At 41.0% G+C, this 19,112-nt stretch overlaps 1 protein-coding gene across 3 annotated transcripts in view; it reads left to right on the forward strand.

The window, feature by feature from the left end:
• The first annotated feature begins 480 nt into the window (after window positions 1-480).
• Window positions 481-19,112, forward strand: part of OSBPL9 (oxysterol binding protein like 9) — a 58,070-nt gene continuing 39,438 nt past the window's right edge. For 2 of the 3 annotated variants that reach the window (XM_053985201.1, XM_053985202.1), the window contains exons 1-3: window positions 483-670; window positions 9,489-9,539; window positions 13,558-13,636. In XM_053985201.1, the coding sequence (XP_053841176.1) occupies window positions 560-670; window positions 9,489-9,539; window positions 13,558-13,636 (241 nt within the window). In that variant the 5' untranslated portion in view covers window positions 483-559. Of the gene's footprint in view, window positions 671-9,488; window positions 9,540-13,557; window positions 13,637-19,112 lie in introns of all 3 variants that reach the window. The other variant, XR_008438374.1, reaches the window with a different exon arrangement.

The raw sequence follows: 19,112 nt of genomic DNA on the forward strand, positions 1-19,112 counted from the left end.
AAGCCCCCTCGGACTCAATTGTTGAGCCTGCTTTGGTTTAGACTTAAGGCACTTTGGACATGCAAAAAAGCCGAGAGGCAGAGGGACAAGCACACCAGCGAGAGATGCTCAAGGCTTCCAAGCGGTGCCAGGTGTTTTAGAGAGGAACTCAAAGGTTCCAAAGTGCTTTAGGGGACAGGATGACGCCCTCCCGCCCTCACACCCCGCAGCGCCAGCGCGCCGTGCCTTCACCGCACCGCCTCACAGCCCTCCCTGGCGCCTCGCCCTCTGCCTCCCCCGGGGCCGTGAGGAGAAGCCGCGGGGATGGAATCCCTCAGGCAGCGACCTCAATCCCCAAACTCTATCTCTCCGGACACCGGGGCCGCCCCCGCCGGGCTCCGCTCCCCTCACGGCCCCTCCCCGCTGCGCGCGCAAACGCCGCCCCCCGGGGCAGAGTAGCCCCGTGGCCCCGCCCCGTCGCTGCGTGCCCCGCCCCTCCCCGCCCGGCGGCCGCCGAGTCTCTCCCCCGCTCCCCTCACCGAACGCGCGGCGTGCGCGGCGGTGCCGGTCCGGTGCTAAGATGGCGTCTATCATGGAGGGCCCGCTGAGCAAATGGACCAATGTAATGAAGGGCTGGCAGTACCGGTGGTTCGTGCTGGACTACAACGCGGGGCTGCTCTCGTACTACACGGTGAGGGGCGGCGGGCGGGCCGGGCGGGCGAGGAGGCGCCGGGGACCGGCTCAGGCGCAGGGTGGGGGCGGGGAGGGGACTCGGGGCGTGCGGGCGCACGGGCGGCCAATGGGGAAAGAGGAGGCGGCGGCAGCGACCAATGGAAGAGGAGGAGGCGGCGGGAGCAGCCAATGGGGCGGCGCTGCGGGGAGATGGAGCGGCGGGGGCGAGCGGCGCTGTTGTTGTTGGCGGCGGGCGGCGGCGCCGCCGGCGGGCGCGGCCGCGGGACCCGCCCGGGCTCTCCCGGCAGCTCCGGGGCCGCGCACCCTCCTGCCCCGGAGCCTTGCTCGGTGCTGGCCGCGCGCTGCCGGGTCCCGCTGTCCCGGCGCTCCCCGCCCCGTCCAGCGGGAACTCGCTCTGGCCCCGATCTGGGGGCTCAGCCCAGCCGGCGGGCGCGGGGCGGTGCCGCCTTCCCGGGCCGTGCGCGCCCCGCCGCGCCCCGCGCTTGGTTCCCGCGGCTCGCGGTGCGTTACCGCCGCGCTTGGCGGGCTCGCTGCCGCCCGGCAGGTGCTTCCCGGAGCCAAATCGACTTTGCCGTTTCCGTTCAGGACTTCCCACTTGCCAGCACGAACTTTTTTACTGCGGTGTATTAAGAGACAGTTTTCTTAACTTTTTTTTTTTTTTTTTCATAATAACCCCTGACAGATCCTGCCTTACTGGCTTGTTCACCTATCTTATTCATATTTTTACATAACTTACAAGTATTTTAATGGTAGGAATTTTTTTCGAGGATGCACCCTGAAATCTGAAAGCTCGCTGGGTGAACTGTGTCCATGCACCAAAGTTTTCTTCTCATGGAGCAATTTGTGTATCAGGCTGAATAAAACACATACAACTTAAACCTGTAGAAAGCTGTAATAGAAGTACAGCAAATAACTTGATATATCACATTGTCTATGAAGCTTTGTTCATACAGAAGCATTGCATATAAAACTTTTTTTCCCTAAATCTGGATTTCCATCATACTGGGAGAGTAAGGGGTAAGGCTCTTCCCACAGAACTGTCACAGGCTCTCAATTTTGTTCATGTGGGTTCAAAATATCTCACCTGGGATATTGATGGAGAAATAGAAGTGCTTTTACAGTTGCTGTTTAATGGCTCTTCAAATGTCAGCTACTTGACAGAGATGAATTAGTCAGTGTGGTCTAAGTAGCAGTCCAAGGTGCAAAGTCATTTAATGGTCAGCTACACAAATAGAAACATTTGCTGATGACTAGTGTGTATAATTATAATTCTGGATATTGCACTGACTTTCATCCTATGGTCTTAATCTGTTTAATAGAATTATATTGTTTAATTTTTTCCTATGACTGGGTACCTCTACACATACATTACACTTTCATTTTGTATAATTTATTATGTTCTCTGTTAGTATAACAACTTTTAGTTCAAAAATTTAAAAACCCTTTTTTTTTAACTACCTTTCCTAAAAAGTTCAAGTTGTGTTCAAGGAATAAAATCATGTTCTCTGCTTTATGTACCTTTACCACTAAGAAGTGGCTGCAGTAAACATTTCCTTCAGAATGCTTTTCCCATCCATGAGCTCTTTCTGCACGTATGTCTCTGAAGTGCTCGCTAGGCCATTCTCCAGACATCTGAATTCATTCTCTTACCTAAGGCTGTGTCGTGCTGAAACCTGCCTGCCAAAAGAGCTGGTCCTTGGGCACGCCCTCCTGTCCCTGTGTGCTGGCATGGCTGCTCCCAGGGCAGCAGGGTCAGCAGGAGCAGCGTTTGAAGGATAACTCAGACCTAGTCCCAGCTGATCACACACCTCTCAAGAACCAATCCTACCCCTAAGAAGGTGGTAGGGCACTGTTTGCTTCAGCTTTAGTGCTGGAGTAGTAACTCCTGACTGATGGTTATGAGGCTCGTAAATAGCATTAATTTGAAATGTTGGCAGGTTTGGGATTTTATTGAAATGGGGCAATGGCTCTGCACAGGCAGCCTCGTGTTTGGGATGAACTGTGTGATCAGGTGCACAGGGCTCCCTCTGGGCCAGTTTCAGTCTGGAGCAATGGAGTTGCCTCACTCTGCCTGGGTGAGTGTGGCTGGGCTGCTGTTTGAGCCTGGATCTGGCCCCTCCCAGGAGAGTAATGCAGGGCTGGGCTGGGCTGGGCTGGGCTGGTTCCAGTGGCTGGCTGGACGCACAATCTGGAAGCAGTTTTGTTGGTAGGAGGGATTGCAGGTACCTGATCAGCCTGTGCCTGCTCATCGTCTCTCCAGGCTCCTCAGCCCGTTGCAATCCAGTAAGTTCTGCAGACAGGAGACACTTTGTCCAGCAGGTCCCACAGCCTGTTAACCTTTGGCTAGGGAGCTGTGGAAAACTGCAGGCAAATAACTCCTGATACAGCTGAACTTTCCATTAGAGCCTGAGCCACAAACTTCTTCATAGACATGTCCTTGCACTCCTGTACTTAACCCTCCTTGGTAGTTACTTAAAATAGACTGCAGAAAAGCACCCTTAATGTGAAATAAACATTCAAACAGCATTAGTGTGCAGTAGCACTGCACTCTGGGGGAGCAAAAAGGTTATGCTTTGTCTTTTGGTGGAATGAATAGCTGTTAACCTAAGTATGTTTTGGATACACACATCAGAAGCATATGAATTCAATGAAATTCCTTTTCTGAAATGTTTAGAACTTTAAAGGAGCAAGTCAAAAGATTTTTACATCAAGTCAGAGTCAGAAAAAAAAAAAGAAAAAAATGTAATGGTCACATTTATTTCTGTTTTCATTTGTGTGTTCCATTCTCTGTACTTGTATTGCAGTGAACAATAGTAGCGCTACTTGCATGTGTGAACGTGAATCTTCTCACATGCATTTACAAGGTGTTTTACAGAGGCCTTTTATCCAAATTGCCAAATTGTTGGCTTTTTTTTTTCACTTCTGTAGTCCAGAAGCTTTTTTCCTCGTTCAGAATTGAAATGTTCATCCTCAAATTTGCTTCTAGTTACTTTTGTGTAAAGTTATTTATGAATTCTATAATTTACAGAGTATGATCTGGACTTGTCATCCAAATATTCTTTTCACTTGTTTTGCTTAAATAAATGATTGTCTGATATCAGTAAATGGCCACTTTTTTTTTTTTTTTTAAAGCAAAATATGAATTAAATGACAGTGTGCCATATTTGCCATTTTGGATCAGTTTGACCAATGGCTTGACAAATTATTTCTTTTTTCCCCTTAGTATTCTTGGATTTGTGACTCTACTCATGTTTCAGTGTTTTCTCTTAAGGGAATAACTTATATATGTAAGTTACTGAGGCATTGTAGGTTTTCAGTGCGTTGTTGGCTTCACTGAAATATTTAGCAGACAAGTCTTGAACTGGCCCATTCTTGCCTTCTGTTGGTGCAGGAGCTGTAAAGTTGTTCCATGAGCTGGATTCCAGATGAAAAAATAGCTTTGTGCTGGTTTATTTTTTCAGCTGAATTTGTTCTGTTGTTTGTTTTATGCATGTCAGTGTAGAAAAGTGTGTGTTGACGTTATGCTGGGAAGAGAACATGAAGACAAAGAAATGGTCAAGGAGGAAGGGGGAGTTGAATTCAGTTTGCTTTTTGTTTGTGTTTTCTGGCAGAAGTACTGTCTTAAATACACATCAGCTATAGCCTTGATAACCCTTGGGAATCCTGTAGAAAAGTTTGAAAATCTGATTTAAATTCTAGCTATAAGTGTACTCTTTAAATAAATATTTAAATTGTATAATAAACTGAAAGCAGAACTGGCATAGCTGTGCAAACAGTGCTAAAAACAGTACCAGAGGAAGGTCAGTTCCTTAAAGTATTTTAAAACTTCATGGATATTTGACATTTGGTGGTATTGAAAGGAGAACTATTCAAAATGTCGCAGGCTTAAAGAACTGCCTTGCACAGTGAATGAGGGCTGCCAGAAAAGAATCACTGTGTATGACAGCTCCATATTGTGTGTTCCTGAAACCAAACTGGGGAGCCTCCCATCATCTTAATGGTTTTTGCACCAATGAGTGCCTGAAGAATGGATTTAAGTGCTGTTCTTTTGTTCATCATTCCATCAAACTACTTTTAAAACATTTGCTGGTCGACTGCTTTCAGGAGCAAGAGCTGTGTGAAATCAATTGTTGGGAAAAGTAATTGTGGCAGTGTGAAAGTATCTTTCCCCTCATGCTTTTCAAGACTACAACTAGCTAGCAACTTTAATACTGGTTGTATTGAAGAACTGCTTGTGGGTTGTACAACCCAGCTATTGAGGGGGGGCACTCAAATTTTGGAGCAGTTTTATGAATCTTTGGTGGTGAACTGAAGGCAAACCTTGTTGACTTGATTTCAAACGATGCCTCCAAAGCTGCAGTCATGGCTCAGCAGCCCCATGGCAGAGACTCTCAGTTAAATACTTCTTTCAAATACAGTTTCTCAATCAGCAGCTGTGTGCAAGAAAACAAGAAAAAAACACATCTGCTTTTGCACAGACGTTCCCTCTGAGGTCTCTGTTTTCCATTCTCTTATGAAATTACACTTTTTTCTTATAATAACTTGATCTGTCATGAAAACAACTGCCCTGAAACATGCCCTGTAAACAACTCAGTGAGTCTATTAAAAACAGACAAAACTGTAAGTGAACTTGTAATAATAAAAATAATTCTGGATTTATGGTCACGGGATAAAAAATATTGTTGGTTATTATACAACACTAAATTGAATTTTGTACAAAGTTTAAACTTTGTATCACAGGTTTCCATGCACCGAATAAATTGTTAAAGGATTATAATTGAAGTAGTTGACTCCTCTTTAGTAGTTAGTTTGCAGCTACAGGCAGTTTAGTCCATCGCTGTGCATTTTTTGGGGAAGAGGCTGAATGGAGGATTCCAGGACTGTGCTGTACCTTTTATACCTTGATCCAGTTAAGACCTCACATGTATTAATTTCTCATAGGATTCTCTGAAGCAGTGTAATGCTTTTCTGTGCCAGGACCTATGAAATGTTGCCTTACCTATTTCATATGTGGTATCCATTGGGGTTAGATGAGCCCCAGTGGCACCTCAGCTATTGCTGCAGTGTTTTATCTCCTGTTTTATGACTGCACCCACAAAAGTCCCAGCTTCAGCTGCACAAACAACAGGGCTGTGAGATGCTGTCCCTGAGCTTAGGGAGCTTCTCCTCTGAGACTGGCATGTGCCTTACAAGGGGCCTGGGGGAATGGTGGGGCTTGGAAAAGCCTGTAAAGTCTTTAAATTGTTGAGGTCTGTTTCTGCTTAAAAAATGAGCGTTGCCTTAGGATTTGATGAGAAAAAATGACTGTTATGGAAAGTGATCCAAATTTAAGCTTCTCTTGTAGATGTAGATAAATTGCAAAGATTACTGTTTATAGATACAGCTTGTTCCAGGTTCTTCATCCTTAACAGGCAATAAATGTCCCAAGTGGTTTTGCTCATCTGTGTACTTATGTTAGGGATTTCCATGACAGCACTGAGTGAGTCAGAAATGCACCTCTTCAAGTTCTGCCCTTCTGTGCAAGCAGAACTCGTGCCTGAGAACTTTTGGAGGCGAAGAGCAGCTGGGTTTTATTTGAAACCTTAAACTTTGCACGCAACAGCTAAAAGTCAAACGACATAGTAGTACTTCTTAAGATGAAGGAGGGCTGGGGGTCTTTGGGGCTTGGGTTAGGATTCTAATTTTGTTTTGTTTTCTTTAAATAGGCCAAATAATTATTTTAATTTCTCTTAAGAAGTTGTAGGTTACCTGAAATGCCTTATGTCAGGTCAGTTCTGTATGTGATCAACCTCACAGTGTGGATGTAAAAGAGAAACCAATGAAGGCCACATCTTTTTGGGAGATACCTAAATTCCCCCTGCAGTAATACTCTATAGCCTTATTCATTTTTACAAATTTTTATTTGAGTTTCAGCTGAAATTTATCTCATATTGCTGTCTGCTTATAATCTGTTCAAGTCCTTTATCATCACAATCAGTACAGTGTGTATTGAAAGCTTATGGAAAATGTAATTTTGTCTGGTTATAAAACTGAGCACTGAAAAAGATAGCTGCATATTAAAATTTTAAATATAAAAGGAAAGTAAAATGAGGAGTATTTTTATTAGCCATTTAGAGATGTCTTTCTGCTGCATGAGTTTTTGTTCAGTGAAATGGAACCATTCCTCAAAAAAGTTATGGGTTGACTTTATTTTTAATAGGATATATTGGATAACCTAATTTCAACCAAAGAATAATAAGGAGAAGCTGAAAGTATTTGAATTGTATTTTTATAAAATCTTAGTTGGGGAGGGGGCAAAATGTAAAATGCCAGCTGAATTGTGTTTTAAAGTACTGTCCTGCAGCAGCAGTGGAAGATTTGCTGTCTGCCAGTGAGAGAATCCAGCACTGTGTGTGTGACAGCTGCCTGCTCTGGAGCTCAGGGAATTCAGATCCTGGAATGATAGGTTCTTTACTGCACTTAGGTAGGATGAATTCAATTTAGTGCTTTCTTATAATTGGTATTAACCAAGTAAAGCTCAGAAGATGGTGAAATTACGGGTATACAGGCCCACACTCCAATCTGTTACTTATCCTGTGATTCTTTTTGCAGACTAAGAACATTATAAAGTTTAAACTTAATCTCCATTCCATTAAAATGTGGTGGACAAGAAAAAGGGAGGCTTTTACTCTATCTTTTGCAGCTGAGTTGGTGGTCAGTGGAAATGGGGGTTGTTGGGATTCTGCTCTCCCTTGCACTGGGATGAGCCCCCAAATTCCCTGCATGTCACTAAGGGGTCTAAACCCTTCCAAACCCAATCTCTTCTGCTGCCTTGGTTTTTTGTCTGCTCTGGTTCTGTGCCTGTGCCCAGCACAGGGAGCTGGGAGGGCTTTGCCTGGCTCGTGGGATCTGGGTCAGACCTGGTCGGGTCCCTGCAGCCGCTGTCCTGTTGCAGCCTCAGTCCAGATATTTTCTTTCCTGCTTAGATTATGCCAATATTTCTTCCAGAAACCACCAGAGGGAGTGGTAAGCTCTCAGAAGTGTCCTCCCATTTTAGGAGAACTCTCAAGGCAGTGAATATAAAAAATAAAAGTGTACTCTAGTGAGCTATGTCCCAAATATACACAATTTCTCATAGGAAATTGTTGGAGAAACTTTGTAACTAGATCCTCTCTTGGGTTTGAGGTTAAAAAAAAGAGACCAAAACAAAACAATGTTCCAAAAAGTCTTCCCTATGTACTTGTTGTCTAAAAAGAAATTATATATCTATAGAATACATTATGGAGGCACTGCTGGTCTTTACTTCTATTTCACTTTGACCAGCTAACATGTGCTGATGTGAAAACAAGTAGATTAATACTGATGGCTTCTAGCACTCAGAAGACAGCTCTGATAAATTGGAGCCTGAATTGAATGAGAGGTCAGCTAAAACATTATTTGAAGCCCCAAGTGCTGTACTTGTACATTATCTTTAGTGAGTAAGACTTGCTAGGACTGCTTCACTCTTTCCTCCTAGCTATACCCAAAACATGTGGCAGGTAAAGAATAATTTGTTACTCTTAAGACTGATACTTCTTGTCCTGTGGGTTTTTTTTTTTTCCATTAATGTCAGCAAGATTTTATTGTCTAATTGCTTCAGTGAAAATAGGTCTGGTGATAAGAACATCAATATATTGTCTTGGTGGAATTATTGATACACTGCTGAAAGAAGTGGGTAATTCAGAAGATGACAGCAAGAGTATCTGATTGTGAGCCACCAGTGACAGTTGTTGTTTTCCTGACCTGAAAGAATGTAGTTTGAATATTTGGATGGCAAGAGAGAAGGGGTTTTATTAGACAGGACTACCTTTCAGATAAGGCTACAATAGCAAGTAATTTATCATTTTAAAAGCAGAAAGTGTGTGTGTGGGTAGTCAAAAAACAGCCCTTACCAGAAAGCTGAGTATTCAGGATGACCTAAATATTTTCTTTTTCACCTTAAATACTTCGTGTGTGCTGCTTGGGCTTGCCACTATTGCCCAATAGCCATGGTTACTGTCAGCTGTGCCTGTGACAGTGGTGGGAAGAGCTGAAAGCTCAAGTATCACTATTTCAAGCTGAGTTGACTGTTTAGAATTCCCTACTTGAGTTGGAGGGGGTGGGTTTGAAGCTTTTTTTCACTGCTTCAAACAGGTAATAAAGAAGGGATTGAATAATTTTGCAATGTAGGTTAATGTGCAAGTTTGAGCTCTGATTATGGGCATAAAAATCCTGTTTTCAGATCTAGCAGCTTAAATTGCTACAAAGGTTAACTTTTTAAAATGTAATCATGACAGCAGTCTGTACTAGCTAGGAAGTAGATTTACTGACAAATCTAAACATGAAATTTGTATCTGCCTGAAAGGGGTATAAATCAGGGAAAGTTTCCGACAGATATATAATTTCATTTGTGCAATTTTGCCTGCACAGCTAGATTTTGTTTCATGGACACTTTGCTGAGAATAGGAGAGAAAGGAGGAAGATGTGAATCAGCATACTGCTGATTTTTAATATTTCTCAAGTCCTTTCTTCTTCCTTTCTTTTTACTTTCTATAAAGGCATGGACTGCATTTCATAAGTATTTATTGAAATTACTTAGGAAACTTCTTGAAGTGGGATATTTTATTCTTGTTTTTTTAAGGATTCATTTTCCATACCATGGTGGTGGGAACTAACCTATTTTGTAACAGAAATCGCATCTTGTTTAATCAGTCACTAAAACATGATGAAAAAATGTTTTATTCTTTCTCTGTTGGTTTGAATAACTTTCTTCTTACTGTATCTGTTAACCCACTGATCTGTTTTTTTTTCTGTTTCAGTCAAAAGACAAAATGATGAGAGGCTCACGCCGAGGGTGTGTTAGACTCAGGGTAAGTGTTGTTTTATTCAGTACTTAATGACTTACTGTGTATAGTATGTCCTAATGGAGAGAGCTGCAAGGAGACTTTTTGAGGTTTGGGCTCTATTCCTGACTTTGCAAAATGCTGAAATGGTGAAAGTATTTAAAGAAAGAAAACGTTAGAGGTCAAGTGACATGCTGGGCTAATTGCATTCTATAGTTTCTATATGGTACAAAAATATTATTCATTTTATGTGGTATATTAGAAGGCATTCTGTGGCAGAGTAAGATTGGATAGTAGTAGGACACTGTGAAAAATTTGTTGTTTGCAGTTCTCATTTCTCTGTGTGTGGAGGTCCATGTGAATATACACAGATATATGTGTGTATATATTGTGCTGTTCCTACAGAAGTCATTGTGAAACTGCTTCCTCCTGTCCTGATTTGTTTTTCTTCTCTTAATGTGTCCTCCATCCTGCCAGTCTGGACACTCCTTAGGCCTAGGCTTGAGCTTAGTGAAACACTGGAGGACTTGAAAAGGAAGGGAGAGCACTGCTGGCAAAGTTTTTGAGATATGGTTGGAGGGGGGTATATAAATTGGGGAAAGAGAGGCAGAAGATGCAGAGTGGGAAAGCTGAGCATTACCTGTGTGAGGCACTCTGGTGTGGCACATTTGGCCTCGACTGCTGCTGCTGTAGCTGGAAATGGAAGTACTAAAGGGAGGTGAGAGTGCTGTGATGTCTTTGCATATGATGTCTTTTCTACCTCATGGTCATGCTTGTACCAAAGCTACTTCTTCTTGCACAAGTCCTTTTCCTATATTTTTTTCCCATTTCTCATAGAATTTCTGGTTCTAGCATGCATCAGTCTTGTGAAGAGCTGGAACAAGTGAGGAGTGAGGAGAAAGATAGGTATGAATGGGAGCATTTTGAAAGTTGAAGTAAGAGAAATCTAGAGAAGGGCATCTGTGGTCTTACAAACAGTGTGATGAATGTTGAAGGAAAACTGTGGATTTTCCAGTTACTCCTTCCTTCTGTTGTTAGGCTTTTCTAGTCTTTCTGTGGGTACCTGCAGCCTTCTGAGACTCAGAGAATCCCCATTAACTTGGATTCCAGATGACTTCTTTGCACTTTGCCTTGCTTGATGTATTGAATATTAATTCAGAATTTCTTTAAGGGAAATGTGTGCTCAAACCACTGTCTAGAACAAGACATTCCCAAAGATTCATGAGGAAGGTTTTTTCATTGTGCAGAAAAATTCAGTCCAAAAAGCCATGCCTGCTTTAATAGTGCTGTGAGCCTGTCACTGTGGAGGTTGGCATCATCCTACCAGTTTAGGAAATATTAAAAATTAACAATCTGTTCAATATTGCCTGGTCCATCTTTATATGTGTTTAACATAAAACAGCCACTTTCTCTTCCTCCATATGTCACTCTTCCACCACAAATTGTTCTTTGGAGTTTTCTAAAAACTGATGGACTCCCCCCCAGCCTTTCTCTCAATATGTGTGATTTGCTTGTTTGGGATTTTTTCTTGTGAGGAAGGAAGGAATCTTCCTTTTTTCTGCTTTTGTAGAGCAGCTCTCCTGCCAGATGACAGTGATACTGATAGATGAACAGATGGGCTTTTGCAGTCTGAAATTCTATCAGAGAGGTTTTCTGTTTAGAGTAATTGTTGATTTGTAACTGTAGGTGTGAACATAAACAAACATGTAACTTAAGCAATTCAGCTAAAATATTTCCTTTTCTCTTGAATGCATTGTGAAAAGCTTGTTCCTCACCTTTTTGCTCCTAATGCACATTTCATAGGCCTGAAGTTTTATCTTCAAATTCTTTTGCTGATTGTCTTAGTGTACTTAGGAAAGTGTAGTCATAAATCATTCTGTGTCATCCTCACTATGCTTTCGTCCTGCTAAAGTTTTCTGAAATATCCATAAACTTTCCCACTCTTATTTTTAATTTTACTTGTTCATACGTATTGCCTGCATGACAGAGGAAGCATTTTCTGTGCTTCTGGCTCAGACCCTTTGCCCCAGTGTTGCAGGGACAGTATGTGCACTGTACACAGCTTTGTGCTGAGTTCACAGGCCCAGGAGAGCTCTCCCTGCTCCCACCCTGAGCATGGGGCAGGACTCAGCTGTCTCACTCTGTGTTTATGTGAGTTTTACCTATATCCTCTGGGGAGAATATCTTGGTCATGGTGAGGTGAGGGTCAGTCTCTTCTCCCAGGTAACAAGTGACAGGATGAGAGGAAATGGCCTCAAGTTGCACCAGGGGAGGTTTGGGTTGGATATTAGGGGAAATTTCTTCACTGAAAGAATGGTCAGCCATTGGAACAGGCTGCCCAGGGAAGTGGTGGAGTCACTGTCCCTGGAGGTGTTCAAAAGATTTGTGGATGTGGCACTTGCTGAGGTAATTCAGTGATGAACACAGTGGTGCTGGGTTCACTATTGGACCGGATAATCTTGGAGCTCCTTTCCAACCACGGTGACTCTATGGTACAGCTGCTGAGGAGAAGGATATTGTACAACTTGCAGTGACCTTCTGATTTACTGCACAGCAAAATATGTACTTAAAGTGCCAGATATTTATCTACTGGTATATTTAAAAGAAATCTGGTGGTTGTTGTGTCCTGGCACTAAAAGTGTTCAGAATTATACTGGCTTGGATACACCTTTTAGGTGCCTCTTTTATAGTGATCACAGAGCTGTCCATGGAAAGCCTATATGGAAGATACTCTTGGAGAAGTTAAGTGGCACATTTTATCAGTGGGGGGAAATAAAAAAACCAGCTTGGAGCTATCCTTTCCTGCCACACTGCCTTGGATTACAGATGGTTGGTGCTGTTCTTACCTAGGACTTCCTTTATGGGGCCTGTGCTGGTCCCAGCCATGCATGACCTGGTCCCACAGGCCACAGATCCCATGTAGGGACTGTGAGGAACCGGAGTGGGTAACACTGACTCAGCTCCCTCTGCCCCCAAGTCTGGACCCAAACCATCCTTAGGTTTTGGCAGCCTGGTGTGACCCTGACCCCCAGCCCTGCAGCTGCTGTGGGAAGCCCTGGCTGGAATTGACTCAGGGCTCCTGGTAGTGCTGTTACTCTTTGTGTACTCTGAGAGTAAGGGCAGAATTTGCCCTTTAAATATGTGCACCTTTCAGGCATGTCTGTCTGTTTTGTGGGTGGGGGAAGGATGCAACAGATCCTGGTGCTGTGCCTCCTTGGAGAAGGAGGAAAGAAACTGAGTAAATACACTGGTGATTTTTGAGCTAAATATTACAATTTACTGGAGTTGGCAGAGACTTGGAATTGTCCTTTTTTTTTTTTTTTTTTTTTTTTTTTTTTTTGTAATTTCTCCTGAGTGAAATTGTTATTTATTATAAGTGTTGGAGGGGGCAGGAATGAAAATGTGGATAGATTTGTAAATAGCTAAGCACAGATGGTCTTTAATTTATTTGCATTTTCTTGTAATAATTCATGAAGAATGAGAAGACAAAGCTAGTTGCTTCTGATATATCCTGATTTCTTACTGTTAATATTTACTTAGGGACTGAAAATTAGATCATGCAGTGTACCAGTGACAGGGCATGATGGGCCAAATTCATTCTGCTAGAATGATTTATTTTTTATTACAGGATGGTAGATAAAATCAGGTCAAGAGCTTCTTTTTGTAGAGTACTTATGAATTATTATTTTTATTCACAGAAAATACATATAAAATGTTGCTTCTCACTCTTCTTTAAAATACAAGTTGGAACATAGTAGGGAGCTGCTGCAGCATAAAGCCACCTCCATTATAATAATAAAAGATGCATATTATTATCCAGATAATAGCTTTACAAACATTCACTGTTTTTTTTCTGCAGCTAAAAATTTATTGTTTTAAAGAACTGACTGTATCCTATGACTGAACAGAGAATCTGTCTGCTCTTTACTGTATTCAGTTTGCTTCTAATTTGTCAAAGCTTTTTAAATTCCAGTGGTGTAGTGATAGAGTGTCTGCTGCTGATGTCACTGCTTGCCTTATCAGGATTTTGTTCTTTGTTTCACAGGGAGCTGTGATTGGTATAGACGATGAGGACGACAGCACCTTCACAATAACTGTTGATCAGAAAACCTTCCATTTTCAGGGTGAGCTGAAAGAAGAGATTGTTTTTTCTTATAATAGATCCCACTTGTATTTGATGGATGATTTTAAATGTTTGGCAACAGAACAGCATGAATGAGCACGCTGAGAACATTCTGGATGCAGGGGTGCTGCAGGTTAGGCAGGGATTTACATCTGCAGTGGATACATATGTGCTAGAAAGAGACTGTAGCTCTGGCAGGATTTGGAGATGAATAATGTAAAGAGTAAATCACTCAAGGGGAGAAAGTAATGTGCTTCTGATTATGAGTTTCGCTTACAAAACGTTTCTGATCTTCGCTATCAAGATACAATGATGCATTTCTTTATGAAGAGAATCAAGACTGGTCTGAAGGTTGCAATTTGTATCCAAATAGAACTTAATGCTCAATTATGAGGATTCTAGAGGCAACGTTTGGCTTAACGGTGGAGCTTTGCTTCAAGATTTACCAGCTTGCATTCATTTCATCTACATTTCTGTGTCTTGTCTGCCAGTCACCATTTCTCTGCTATTATCCTTTTATTCACATTTCCTAGCACCAATGCCATCTGCCACTGCTATGTTTCGTCATTGCATGCTATGGCTCACCGGTAGAAAGGGTAAGGCTCTATATAATTGCTATGTACTCCTTAAATGATTTTGTCTGCAGCAGTAGGACAAAATACTGTGCTAGTATTGAATAGAGAGCTTCCTTTTCCTGAATGTTAAAATCCTAGGGAAGTGTGATGAAAATATTTTGCAACTAACATTTGTTAGTCCTTTTGCTTTTCCTCTAAAATGCAGTGACTAAATAATTGCTTTGTATAGAGCTGGAAACTGTAAATACCCAAGAGGCACATTTGCATTTAAGCAGTCATTTTCATTTATGTTAACTGAAATAATTCTATAACTTATATTGTACTGTACATATTTTTGAATCAGTGATTTGCAAATGGGAATTATCATCAATACTGTTGCTTTTGTGAGACTATTTCTAATGATAAATATTAATTGTACACCATATTGTCACTGGCTTCTGTATTCCTTGTGCTGTAGTTTTTCCTAAATGCTGCTGCTGTCCTCTGGCTTTTCACTGCATTAAGCCTTATAAATATATCTTCACAGTGCTGAGCTCACAGTAATACTTAAATCTACTGTTCCCAAGGATAATTGTTAAAATGCAAGCTAATTGCTAGTGCAGTAATGGAATGCTGTACTAGGGCAGTCTTTCAGTACTACAAAGCTAAATACTGCTGAATATTTGAGAACTTGATACAAGTAAATCTAGAAATCACTACTCTTTATTTACTAAGATAGACCTTTTTTAATACATCTTGTTTCCAGTGATTTCTTATGTGCTTTATTCTCCTTTGGGTAGCCAGATATCTTAAGAAAACTGATAGTATTTGACATAAGTAATGTTGTACTCTAAGTAATATTGGTCATTTTTGAACAGCAATTTTGTCACATCTTGTGCTTTATCATTTCTCTTTCTCTGCATTTCATATTAGGCCAGGATTTATGTATCCTTTAGTGTACAACTAAGATATTGTACACTATTTTCTGTATTATGCTTTTTCTATTAGCATATTATGAAGATAACGTCCCTGATACCCAGGAAATTATAATGACATGAGCACAGTATTAATATACTTGAATTTAATGCAAACATGTATAAAGACAGGTAAGATATGAGACCTGTGATATTTCAGTGTCAAAAAAAAAAAAAAAGGTCTGTGGAACTATATATGTAGTTCTTACAGCCACTGTGAATGCATTCTCACCTCATGCAACCTCTGTCATATTTATGTCAAATTTTTGTACATTATATTAAATTAATTCAGTATTACACGGGTTTTAACTTATGCAAAATGTAGGTCACTTTCAGTCATAAATGACAAGTGGTTAATAATGTAAATATTACAACATGTATGCTGAGACTACATAGGATATGTAGGGCAGATTCTGGGAATAATCCAAGACAACATACAAAATTCTTAACAATTTCTTCCTAACTTTTAATACCTGATTAAGACAGAGCTTTTGTTCTGCAAGATAGCCATAGCTATAAATTCATTCACCCTTTATAAAAGAAGTCTTGGACTAGAGAAAACTGCAGGAATGGCAGCTTCCAGTCTCTTCCTTCCTTCTTGCTTCCTTCCTGCTTTCTCAAGAACAGACAGGGATTCAAACAAGCTGGAGCCTTCTTGCTGGGGAAAAACCAGAACTTTAAAAATCCAAGCTTTCAGAGATCTCCTGACCTAATTTGGGGTCCCATCTGCAGTGGAACAGTTTCTCTTGCAGGCTCTCCATTCACTCAGACTTTAAGTACTGATTAGTGCCTCAGTGAATTTTGCTGACAGCCAGTGATAGAATTTGAATTAGTGAAAAATGAAAGAAAAACTTCATTCTGTGTTAATTAATAAAATTGCACATCTGACTAACACTATAGAGATGGAAGTAATGACGTGAAGGGTAAGTAAGTAATTAAAAACTGCCTGACCAGCTTCTCACGTGGAAGTTGATTCCATATGTGTGTAACTGGATTTCTGAAGTGCCAAAGCTCCAGCATCTCCCACTAAGATTTTCCTGTCACTGGATTTTGGCAGCTCCTGAGTCTTTCTCAGAAGAAAAGTTTGTGTTTTGTTTCTGCCTGTGACAATCTCCCTTTTTTCTGTTCTCAGCTGTGCTTCCTAGTGGCCATCCCTGTATTGAACATCAATAAAAGTTAAAGAGTTTTCATTACAAAGATATTGTATGTTTTGAAAGGTGACTGGGTACATCCCAAATGGGATCCACATAGTTAATAACTGGGTATGAAGGACAGAAGTTAACTGAATAAATATGGGCAGTAAAACAAACAGCATGTTTTGTTTTTACTGTCAGCTTGGCTTCAGCTCTGCCAGAGTGCCCAGCAGATTTTTTTCCTGTATTTTATTGTTATGAACAGGTATATTGATGCTTGTTCATATTGGAGGTGGAAGGGAGATAGAATGACCTCAAAAATTTCAAAATAGATATAAAAGTAATGTATTTTATCTCCTGATTTGTCCTTGTTTTGTCATGCTGAATATCCAGTTTCATGGCTTGCTTGTAAGGCTTCTGAATTAGGTAGATCTTAAAGTATTCCCTTGTGGGTTTTTTTCAGATTAGATGCAAAAATCCATTCAAGTTGCTATGAGACATTTGGGATAATACTTTTAGTTTAATTTACCTTCCTGTCAGGAAGCTTTTGCTTGGTAATATATTTTTCCTTGCTGCAGTACATGTCCCTGTTCTAAATGTTCCATAAGTTTCAAACACTGTGGGGGTTGGGTTTGTTTTTCTTTTAACATCTTTATATCATCACCAAGCTTTAAGCTCTTTCCATTTGGAAATTCACTTCTTCAATCTTTCATATTACTTAGCTGTTCTTTCTCCTCACTGGGATGCTTGTGACTTAAATTCAAGAGTGGGAACATGATGTTCAAGAGACTCTGGCAAGGGTATTGTTATATTTCTTCTTGATATTTGATTTTCTGTCTAACCTGAAGCAATAATAGCTTCTATCTGGACTGAAGTACTTCACTAAACGCACATTGTATGCAGAAAAAAGAATTTATATTTTTTAAGAAAACAGATTTTTAAACTCCTATCTGAAAATCCAGCTCTTATTCTTATAGCCTGCAGTACAGTTCCTTGGAAGGCAAATCAATTTTGTCTCCACTGTTTTGTGTAATAAAGGATGGAAAGATTGGAAGCAGTCCAGTGCATTGATCTGAGATGATTTTGCTTTAGCTTTGTCTTTCCTTTCCTATTCCTGCCACAAAAGTATCTGAGAAATGAAGCATGAATGTTGCTGTGCAACTTATTCTCCTATTACATGAAAGCTGTCAGCTGATAAAGGTAGATTTCTCCTTTTTTCCCATCCTTTCTCAGTTATGTAGCTTGATTTGTGTCTGCCCACCATCCCAGCTGAGGAAAAAGGGAGACATGCCCAGCAAGAGGTTGCCATAATGTTGTAAAAGCAAGGATTTTTTGTTAATGTGGGAGGCATTATTATTGAGGATATACTGGGGTCCACAAAGCCTTGGTGCTGAGCAGTATCAGAATGTGAGATTTTAAGTGTTTGTATTACGTATCAAAATTAATTATATTAGTTTTATACCTGTGTTTCAACATTACTTGCAGAAATAGTCAATATTTATAGTCTTCTAGAAATCTTTGACATTGTCCACCAAAGAGATGACAGGAAGCTGACTGCTCTTGTGGTAGAAAGAGGCACTTAAGTCTATCACATTACCTGATTTAAATAACGATTGATAAATTGCAGCCTTTAAAAACAAAAAATTTAAGAGCTTTTTTTAATTTGATATTGAAAATGGCTAGAGAGGGATTTTGGTGTGAATTCTTGGTCTGTGCTGATTTCTTCAGTGATGTCTATAAGTGCTGTGACAACGTTGTTTATCCTAAGTTAACATTTTTCTGGGTCTTTTAGGCTTCTGGTGGTGCTGAAACAGTGAATTCCTCCATGCTCAACTGTGCTTTTATGTTGCAGAGGAGGATGAGAAGCTGTGATCAGAGTAAAGCTGAGCTTCTTGTCATCCTCCCTTTACCTGACCAGGTCTGGGCTGCACAAAGTTCTGGGCTGCATCTCATCCTCCCCTGATTGGCATAACTACAGAAATTCCTCTGTGAGCCAGAGCTAGGTTTAGCTCTGCAGTGATTTTTCTGTCTTCCCTCTCTTCCCTCTGCCTCCTTTTTGCTATTGCTGTATTGCACTGGTATTTTGAGTGGTTGGGACATGTGATCAGAGTGCAGGGAATGGTGCAGGGTTGTGCTTTTCCTGTTTCATGCAGCTCCTTCTTGCACCAGCAGCATCCTGTGTTGTAATTGTTTTCCAATCACCCCATGGTTATGCCATTTTTAATGGGACTTCCCGTACTCAATTGTTATGGTCATATTTAAACACCTCCTTGGTTTTCTGTTTTTAAGGTTGAAGCTGCAGATTTCAAAACATGTGTTAAACTTGAGAGTAGGAAAGAAATAATACCATGAAACAGTTTCTGTGTGGTGTGTAGATTTGGTGGGTTTTTTTCTTCCTCTGGAAGCAATTGTTACTTTTGGCATCAATATGAATCTCTTAAATGTATATGTGATATGTGGCAAGTATTTTGGAAGGGGAAAAATGGCCAGAAAAGGTCTCACTATAAGGAGGGGAAAGATACTGAGTAGTTCAACACTCTTTTCCTTCTGTTTTACCAAGAAATTCCAAATAGCAATAACCTTGAATTTGACCTGTTAAATTGACAACAATTTTATTGGCTAAGAAAATGGTTATATTTTTGTTCTTCTGTTTTGATTTTTTTTTCAGTTCAAGCCAAAATATGGTTTCTACCTTAAACTAGTGGTTTCAGAGCTTTATCAGTGGGATCTGCAATGGAAAAAATCCTTTACTGCGAGGGTGCTGAGGCCCTGGCACAGGTTCTCCAGAAAAGCTGTGGCTGCCCCATCCCTGGAAG

Source organism: Vidua macroura, chromosome 9 (assembly GCF_024509145.1).
Source record: "Vidua macroura isolate BioBank_ID:100142 chromosome 9, ASM2450914v1, whole genome shotgun sequence".
Classification (NCBI taxonomy): Eukaryota; Metazoa; Chordata; class Aves; order Passeriformes; family Viduidae; genus Vidua; species Vidua macroura.